The 10,247-nt window shown below is 34.6% G+C and overlaps 1 protein-coding gene across 1 annotated transcript in view; it reads left to right on the forward strand.

The window, feature by feature from the left end:
- The window catches only part of LOC117114717 (A disintegrin and metalloproteinase with thrombospondin motifs gon-1-like), a 25,855-nt gene that overhangs the window by 431 nt on the left and 15,177 nt on the right, over positions 1–10,247 (forward strand). Inside the window, exons 2-11 of the mRNA XM_033258407.1 lie at positions 1,966–2,083; positions 2,929–3,123; positions 4,092–4,283; positions 5,315–5,497; positions 6,243–6,434; positions 7,068–7,259; positions 7,775–7,960; positions 8,117–8,299; positions 8,592–8,783; positions 9,564–9,749. Of these exons, the coding sequence (XP_033114298.1) occupies positions 1,979–2,083; positions 2,929–3,123; positions 4,092–4,283; positions 5,315–5,497; positions 6,243–6,434; positions 7,068–7,259; positions 7,775–7,960; positions 8,117–8,299; positions 8,592–8,783; positions 9,564–9,749 (1,806 nt within the window). The 5' untranslated portion in view covers positions 1,966–1,978. The remainder of the gene's footprint in view (positions 1–1,965; positions 2,084–2,928; positions 3,124–4,091; positions 4,284–5,314; positions 5,498–6,242; positions 6,435–7,067; positions 7,260–7,774; positions 7,961–8,116; positions 8,300–8,591; positions 8,784–9,563; positions 9,750–10,247) is intronic.

Below are 10,247 nucleotides of genomic sequence, written 5' to 3' on the forward strand. Positions count from 1 at the left end.
GTATATATATATATATATATATACATTCAAATCAAATTTGCTGCTTAGCACCATAAACACGATAAGCAGAGAAAAATAATAATAACAGTGCTAAAATAGGACATGTTTTAGTAATCGTATGAAGAATAATATTATATATTCAATGCCGCAGTCAGTTATTTATTGGGACACACAATTTTTCTATTGGGTCAAAAAAAATGGGTCCAATTTTTCAAAAATGGGTCAAGATTTCTCATATTTTGCATAAAATGGGTAAACTTTTAAGAAAATGGGTCCAGATTATTCATAGTGTTGCTTAAAATGGGTCCACGTTATTTAAATTTTCGTGTAAAGTGGGCCCACGCTGATAAATCCTGTCTACGGTATTGTATATGTTTATTTAGTTTATTCACCCTTATACTCATATCCAAACCGATGATGTTCTAGTCATTGTGAGTTTCCTACCTATTAGGTCCAATGCGGCCTGAGGTGAAAGCAAGCCTGGCCATGACTGAAGCTGCGCGTCTTAAACTGTTGGAGTCCTTTGGAGGTCGATCTCTACCCACCAGAACAAGAACTATGAATACCAACTGTTCCTGCAGCAAAATACTTGGAGTCAAAATTTCTCCAGATTTAAATTTTAGATATCGTATTATAATATCTGCTCGAAAGACTCAAAATGCATTGGTTTTGTTGGAAGAGTTTCAACTATTTTAATTTCTTATGTAAAGTTTGTCCATAAGGTTTTGTTCATACATGAATAGTGTTGTTCCGTATGGGACCCTCATGGGATTAATTATACCCGTAAATTGGAATGTATTTAAGACCCATTTTTACTTAACTCTCTTTTGTCTCTTTTTTCTCAATGGCGCCTAATGTAAGATTTGTACCGTATTTTCTGATTGTTTTTTAGGAATATCAATTTATGAAGCATTGTAGAAAAAAAAGACAGATTTAATTAAGAATACCGTACTGTATATAAAATGTGCAATTCATTCGCTTCACCACGGAATCACAATTAATATCTGAAGTTGTTGTTCTGCGCGTTTTCCCAGTAGTAGCTACGAACGATTTTTTGCCTACTGTATCAGTCTAATTAGATATCACTTGAATGCTTTTGCTTGTGTTGCGTTATGACGATTACCAAAACGGCAGCAGTGAAAGCAACAGTACCCACAATACTGATCATTTTTTTTCATTTCTTTTTTTAATATTGTTAATATTTATAACAATATAGGCATATTATGAGTATTATCAGAAACTGTATAAGTAACCATTACTGAAGTTTCAAATATAATTTAATTTCAGTATGATAGGGGTTTTTTTAATAATAAAGAAAGAAATTAGTAAAAAAAATAATTAGGTTCTGAAAAAAACTTTGTCGTTTATTACACAATACTACAACACGCCATGGTGTTTATAAAGATTTTTTTTATTTTTTTTTTTATATAACATTATGTAGGTTTTGTTTAAGACAATACATTTATACTTTAACTTTCCTTTATTGGCATTTATCAAAACAAAATGATGTAGTTAACTTGTACAAAAAAGAAATAAAACTAGACACTAAAAATTATTTACAGCACACATAAAACGGAAGCAAGGAGGCCGACATCTCCTGGAACCAACAGGAGACGAACGCGGAGACAATCCATCGCGTCCGGGGAAGTTATCGGCGAGAATCCGACATCCACCGGACGCGGCGATGGCAAGCAGCAGCGCGAAAAAAAAAAATAAATAAATAAATAAAATCAGGAGCTCCCAGAGTCGACTCCCCACGCGAACCATGCAGTACCATGCCATCGCACGCAGCTATCCCTTCCAGCAGACCTACGAACCCAATAATATAATTTAAAAAAAAAAAGAAAATATACGCAGATATATAAAATTTAATATTGTTTGGATGACCCATTTTCCAATTACGTTAGTAAATTATTGATAGTGTGCATTACATGTATTTACATTGGTGTTTATAATTATTTTCAGATTCGTGTCCAATATGAAGGCCTGTTTAGCAGTCCTGGCTGCGATAGGGATCATTATTCTGTCAACGCCCACTGCAGACGCTCAATTGTTCGCATATAGCGTTGGTGACTGGAGTGATGTAAGTCAATTGATCTTTGTATGTTAATTGTTCAACTGGCAAATCGAACTACTGTTCAACTGGCAAATCGAACTACTAAGCAATCCATTGAAAATAATCTGCAAATGGCACATTTTCGGTATATGAATGAAAAATGCTTACATAATTACTGACAAATACTATTTATTTTGATAAGTACCGGTACATTTTTATCATTAATAATGCTCCTAGTGTTAAATTTGGCTCTCTGTGTTTAATGCTTTTATCTTATTAACTCTGATTTCATTGATGAGTTTGTACATATGTATTTTTGAATTCATTGTATAGATTTTTCTTGACTAATTTAAGCTAATTTAATTTATGTTCTTATTGGCATCGGAGAGCCACTAGACAGTGATTTAGTTTACTTTTTGGCAATCCTGTTCGGCCAATCGAGTGTTGTTTTTTGCTATCTGTTTATTGTGTTTGTCAATTTTGATGTTCTTTGCAAAAATTAAAACATTTTTGATTGTGATAAATTATTGTAAATTTAATGTAATTCAGCAATTTTGCTGCCAATCAAATTGTGAACAAATTGAAATTGAAATTGAAAAATAAATGAAATGAAAAATCTTTGTTTATTATTATTGTTTCTACTAAGGATTGCTCAAATTTTAGATGTGTAATTTAAATTTTAAATGTTATTTATTTATAATAATAAATAACATTTAAAATTTAAATTACACCTCTAAAATATGTATTTATTTATATATATATTTATTTATTTATTTATTTATTTTTATTTATTTTATATTTATGATATCAAATATTTTAGAAAAGTTTAGGCCTATTTATATACAAACTACTTTGTTCTGGTTTTACTTTAGTGTTCAGCTACTTGCGGAGTGGAGGCGTTCCATTCCCGCAGTGTTAGTTGTATAAGTATTGATACCGGAAGTACAGTAGACGTGAGCAATTGTGCTTCTCTCTCACTGCCTGACACTGTCGAACTTTGCGATAAGAATGAATGTGGCGTGGTTTCTTCAACTGGTCATGAATATGTAGTCGGAGAGTGGGGAGCCGTAAGTTGGCAACTTTGACTATAGAATCACATCAAATTTAATCCCCAATGTTACAGTAACATAATATTACGGATGAATATGTCGAACCAAATATTTGAATAACTGTCCGTTCATACATCAGGTGTCATGTTTCAAGAACAGCCAATCACTAGATAAATAGATCACTTAAGCAACTCTATTCAGTAGATATCTTACCAAAATATTAAAAAATATATATAAATCGTCGAGAATGGGACTGAATAACTCAATGCTTAAGATGCTTGCTCTTTATTTCAAGAGTTCAAATCCTGTGACAGCAGAATTTGTCTCAGGCTAAAATCAACTCCACTCCCTACGACTTATGAGTTCGTAGTTTATATATCCTAACTGGGCCCTGTAGGAAAACAGTAAACTTTTAATGAACAAGTTACTCAGTGTAAACATGAGAACTTAACTATACGTTTTCATATCATTATTGATTATTTTCTTGCAATACAGTAAAATACAGCACTGTTCTTTAAAAAGATCCTGTTTTTATGACTATAGAAACATGCAACAAAAATAACACATATAAATCTTCATCAATGCCGTAGCCAGCTATTGGGACAGTCCCACACAATTTTTCTATTGGGTCCACAAAGAATTGTCCACAGTTTAAAAAATGAGTCTAAATTATGCTGTTTTACCAAAAAAGGAGTCCTGTTTTTCGAAAAGTTGGTCCAGATTTCTCATATTTTGCGTAAAATGGATTAATTTTTAAGAAATTTGAATTTACGCGTGAAGTGGGTCCACACTGATAATGCTCTGCACTGTTTGCTACGGCATTATTTATCATACATAAAACACAAATTGGTAATAAAATAATTAAATTCCAATAAACATTTAGGCCTATATTATTAATTGACTGAATTTAAATTAAGTTGAAAAGTACTATTGTATTTTGAAATAATTGCATTTATATATTTGATGTCTATTTTCTTTTACTCTAGTGTACCGCGTCTTGCGGCATAGGATACCGAACAAGATCGGTTGAATGTAGAAACACTGCCACAAACGGTATAGAAGATATTTCGTTTTGTTTTGAACTTGGGAATATTGCTCTTCAGCAGTCGTGTAGTCTTCCCCCTTGTCCAAATCTGCTTGTCGATCTGTATGTATTTGGAATTGGATTATGGAGTGATGTAAGTATTCTAATTCTCTTAATCTTCAGTATTATATACTTATTTTAATTTATTGACTTTAAACTATTAATTTTATCGTCGTTGCTTTATATTATGGTGATTTGCTTCCTGAAAGTAAAATCAAAGAATATAGAACTGCAAGAGGTCCGACTGCCCTGATTTTGTATGAACGCCATGGAACGTTTAAAAAGTACTCCCATTCGATGGGGGCGCCCTATTATAATTCGATAACAGTAATTCACTCGAAACTCGTCCTTTAAGGACACGCCCCTTCGTGCTAGTACTTTTTGAAATAGAATTGCGTTCCAAGGAACCATGGCAGTTGGACCTTTCGCAGTTCCATACTCTTTGGTGAAACGAAATAATCTTAGGGTAGTTTTATATTTATATCCTAAATACTGTAATACTTTGTACAAAACCGACGTTACTATTTCTTTGTGTTTACAATTTCCATCTAATACAAAATCATAATTCTAATAGCTATTTTTCATTGTCAGGGTGTAATCGAATTGTGCATTTCTATTTTCTATTTCTATCTCATTTTGCTTTTTATTTTGATGATAAATTAAAATTGATTTGACAAACTTCGATTTATCTTTTTAGAACAATTGGTTTTCTTAAAATTTAACTCAATATACCTGTATTTTCAAAGGTGCAATGTTTAACTGGTACAAGCATTTATAATGCGCATCTTTATTGAGGTTGAAAAGCTCACTTTTTTCCCGGGTCATTGGGTCCACGTGCTTTAAGTGTTGCTGCTTAATCAGAGCAGGAGCAGGCAACCCCACCGAGTACCCATTTATAATTCTGAGTGGAGAGAAGCAATGCAGATAAAGTGCTTTGCTCAAGGAAACAAGTCAAATGCACAGCGAGGGATTGAAACCCTGCCTCGAGGTTGGGAAACCAAACCGTTCCCGCTGCGGCAAACCGCCTCCACAACGCTTAATTAAACATTGTTTGAATTAGAGGACGCTTAACATCAATTTATTCAATTCTAGTAATGATTTTCAATTTTTATTTTCTATGATTAGTGCTCAGCTTCATGTGGGATTGGAATTCAGACACGATCAATAACATGCAAACTGAGTTCATCCCAAATGGTTGTAGATCTAGCGTTTTGTGCCAGTCTTGAACCAGAACCCACCGTTCAAGGGTGTCTCATTGCAGACTGTGTAACATCAAGTTATTACTACTATACCGGTCCATGGAGCTCGGTAAGACTTACAATTTATTACTCGATGCACATTGCTTACGCAATAATTGTTATATTAAAATAGAGAGCAGCATACGTTTCATTGCAGCTCTCCTTATTGTTCAATTGGACCGTCTTTAAAGATAATAAATACCGCTTGAACGTGTAAACATTAGTGCTCATGTACACGTTATTAATTTGCGCGTAGATTAAGTGCTGTTTACACTTGGTGGTTTACACTATCGACAAAAATAAGATTCTCGATATACAAACCAGCACCACCGAACAGTAGCAGGGGTGGCGCCAGCGGGGGATGGGGTGGGGTGCCAGTTCCCCCGTCGGGGAGAGCTGCCCCCCCCCCCTACCTTCGGGGACAAAAAGCACAATTCGTCAGGGAGAAAAAATATTATATGTATTTTTTACATATTAGTAAACTCTAAAACCGATTAAATAAGCCTTGGAAACCCCTAAATAGTCCACCAAAAGACCACTTTCGGAACCTTTTAATCAAGGCTCGACCACGCCCACTTTGCTTTCGTCGGGGAAATCTGACACCTCGTCGGGGGCACCGGCCCCCCCCCCGTCGGAACCTCGCCCCGTCGGGCAAATTCTGGCCCCACCCATGAACAGTAGACAAAAGAAAAGCGGTGATGGATATGAATTAGTTTTGGTGCTTAAAAAATCCATACAGTGTTTTTGCACTAATTATGATTTCTTGGTCAATGAGTTTTGAGTTAAGTGAACACAAAAATCTTAATTTATTTCAGTGTTCATCTACCTGTGGCACTTCGTTCAGAGAACGTGTGATTGAATGCCGTGAATTTGAAAGCGACTTAATGGTTTCAGATGACCTCTGTGATGACTTAGCTTCTGAAGCCTCTCAAGAAATTTGCAATGATCTGCCGAGTTGTCCAGCCGTTGCTGTTAGTTACGAGTACTATTTAACTGACTATGGAACGGTAAGTAAATTGAGCGACACCTTCACATGGAAACTGAAAATGGGTTATATGCCTTTCGCTTTAAAATCCAAAACCAGCAAATTACACACTTTTACAAATTTCCAAATATACCAACAAAAAGTAATAACTAGATCTACTTGGAATAAAACAAAGCCGTACACACACTCACTACGACACTGAAACTACAACGCGACGAGACAAGAGCTGGTGGCGTTTCACCTGGTGTAGCTCAGACACAAGTCACCATTTGTGGAAAGTGCTATATAAATCTATCCGTACATTACACACACTGAGCCGACGGTTGTCGGTCGTGGATGCTATTCAATGGAGAACGAAACTCGCAGACACTCCATACAGTCTGGCGACGATCTGCTGCAGTCGCCGTCGCGTAGAACGACTCTCACAGGGGCAGAGATGGATTCGTCATCGTCAACCAAAATCGTAAAGCTTTCGTACGACGCGTGGTGTGCGCCCGATCTATAACGCAACGTTTTCAATGATGATCTACCCAGACTGCCATCGACAGTCACTATGAGTGGAGATGGATATGAATTTGGAAGCAGTGTGTGTCAGGTTGAAACAACATTTATTTAAAAAAAAAATTAATCGGCGATTATTTTTTTGTCTTTTTAGTGTAGCGAGACATGCGGCGTATCCTACCGGACACGAGACATTTTTTGCCGTGATATAGCCACTATGCAAACTGTTGATGTAGTATATTGTGCTACTATCGATCCACTTGACAATGTTATCATACAGGAACTTTGTAATGTTCCATTCTGTGACACTGATGTTTACGAGTATGCAACAGAAGAATGGTCAGATGTAAGTCTTAGCCTGTTTTGTTATTATATTTTTGTGGACTGCGTGCACAAATAAATAGTTTTAAGATCAGATGGATACTGTTGGATTTAAAATTATTTTTTTGGAAATATGAATAATAATAATAACCATATTATAAATAATGAATAACAAATAAGTAAAAATAAAAGATCCATTGTGTATCTTATTAGCTGATTAAATACAATCGTGTCACACGGGTTAAAGTTTAAAAAACCTACTACACAAGCTCTCAACCACTGCAGTATTTATCTAATTTTCTTTATTTCTATCTAGTGTTCCAATGTTGAACAATTACATATATGTAATTAACATCCTAGGTAAATGATTCTTTATCAACAATACTGATCTTATTTGTTTCTATTGGCAATATTGATCCATAATTCAGACAACTATAACATACTTGTAACATAGAATGTGATGTAATCAACACTTCGTACACAACTTTTATGCCATTTCACAAAATTACTCATTATATTCTATATATTTGTGTGAACTAGTGTACAGCAACATGTGGCGATTCTCAACGGACACGTGTTGCCTACTGCCGGGAGATCAGTACAGGAACGGTTGTGGATGCTTCTCTTTGTAGTGGACTTACTGAGCCATCTACCAGTGAGCCATGTATAGTCAGTAACTGTCCCATATTTGTTTCGTATGAATATGTCACGGGAGAGTTCAGTCAGGTAGGTGTTAAATTAAGAAATTTCGTTAGCAGTTTAAATAAGTGTTACATTAATAAAATATACTTATTCATATATAACGGTATATTACATCAATATAGTAATAATATTGACAACAATATAATATGTTAAATGCATTTTTTTTACTTACATTGGCAGTGTTCTGCGAGTTGTGGAGCAACAGCATACCGGGAAAGGACTGTCCTCTGTCGAATCGTTGACACAGAAACATTTGTTGACATTGGATATTGTATAGGAGCACTACCCAGTACGATGGAGTCGTGTGGTCTGGCAGACTGCCCATCACTAGTGTATGAATATTTAATCGGTGAATGGTCAGACGTAAGTTCATATATAAGCATCATATCAGTTTATGTAATAATTCTAATTTTTGAATTTAGCCAAGTTTAACAATAGTCCAACAGCAGATTATGATTTCAATATACATGACTTAAAAGAAACCAGAAACTTATACCAGTAAGATATATTTTTTTATATCCATAAAAAGCAACACCTCTGTTACGCCATGTACAATAGCACCGCAGGTGACTAAATAATAATAGGATTTAGGTTATATGATTCAATGAAAGACAATGTTTTATCGTTAGTAATTTGTTTACTTAAAAAATTTCAGTGTACTGCCACTTGTGGTCCAGCAATCCAGACAAGAACGGTCGAATGTCGCGAAACAGTTTCTTTCAATGTGGAAAGTGTAGATACATGTGTTGCGAATGGGCTTGTCCTGGTACCTACAGCCCAGGCTTGCGTATATATTGAGTGCCCAGATGTTGCAAGTTATTCATACGTTATTGGAGAATGGAGTGCCGTAAGTTATTATAATACCATCATTATTATTTGAAGTCAGATACAGCATTTGTAAATGGCATTATTTAGATCATTAACTGGCTTATTCAACTTCGATATCCTCATGAATGCCTACCAAATTTGGACCGGTAAGGTATTTAACATAATATTAAAACTGAGACAATGATATTATTTCGGATTTTTTTTTTCAAAGTTAAAAATGTAGTATGACAGAAAAGCATCTCCATTTCTGTTTCATATCTATTTATTGATGATTTAAAAATGTAATTTCTGGCTGCTTTGATCTAAAACTGAGGTGATGACCTATATTATTAATTAGCTAAACTGATGAAATACCTGTTGTTTGAATTTACAATAAAGGTCATAAAAGTAAGCAGCATGCCATGATATGTTTTATAATACCAAAAAGTGAAAGTGTTTTACTTCGCTTACAATAGTTTATTTTAATTATAAATTTAATTTTCATGACATTAAAACACTAAAGGTTTCTGTGTAACAGAAAGATATTTTATTTAGAAAATAGCCCAGGTTAACTATGTCAAATGTAATCAATATATACTAGAAGATTTTATTAAGTAACTAATACAACTTGTACAGTGAGAGACGTTTATTTAGTATGTTCTTTGTGTATATATTTTAATTATACTTATAATATTATTTAGCGAAAAAAATGTCTGTTCTCATCTATGAACTCTAATAAAATAAAGTTTGTATGATAATACTGAAAACAAATTTAAAAAATGTTGTCTTTCACTAGTTCAGTTTAATTTATCTTTAACAGTGCTCAGTATCTTGTGCAACCGGTACTATAACCAGGTCAGTAACATGTCGTGAAGGCAACACACTCGCTGCTGTTGATGTTTCCGTGTGCGTCAGCAATGGTCTTGGAGAAGTCACCACTACAGACGATTGTGTATTGGCCGCATGCCCAGAAACGTTCCAATATGTTGCGACAGATTGGAGTGCAGTAAGTCTTGAATTTTACACATTGTAGATAGAAGATGTGTATAAGAGACAGGTAGGCCTAATTATATGATACTATACAATTATAACTTTTTGTAGCAAATCTGCGCTCATTGGACATGCAGTCACATTCTTGAAGAACATGAACGCACAACCACTAGGGTTTGAGAGCGTTCTCTTGGTCCAAAGATCTGGAATGACCTTTCACAATCTGTACGGTCTGTGGAATCACTTTTGAAACTCCGCCTTAAAACCTATTTATTTGAAACACTTTATGTAATTTTCTATTAATCTTGCTGGTTTTTCTCTTGGCTTATAACAGTGCCATGAGCACATTTGCGGTGATATATTATTGACAAAGTGACATCATTATTAATTAAAACTAATCATCAACGCATAGAAGTACTTACCAACTTTATACATATGTTCACCATATTTCTGTGGTTTCAACCATGTGAGAAAATTTTCATAGTAACAAGAAATCATGATGGTTGTTAATGGT

The sequence above is a fragment of the Anneissia japonica genome, unplaced genomic scaffold, assembly GCF_011630105.1.
Source record: "Anneissia japonica isolate Jap-2015-1 unplaced genomic scaffold, ASM1163010v1 scaffold2713_len195869_cov164, whole genome shotgun sequence".
Lineage (NCBI taxonomy): Eukaryota > Metazoa > Echinodermata > Crinoidea > Comatulida > Comatulidae > Anneissia > Anneissia japonica.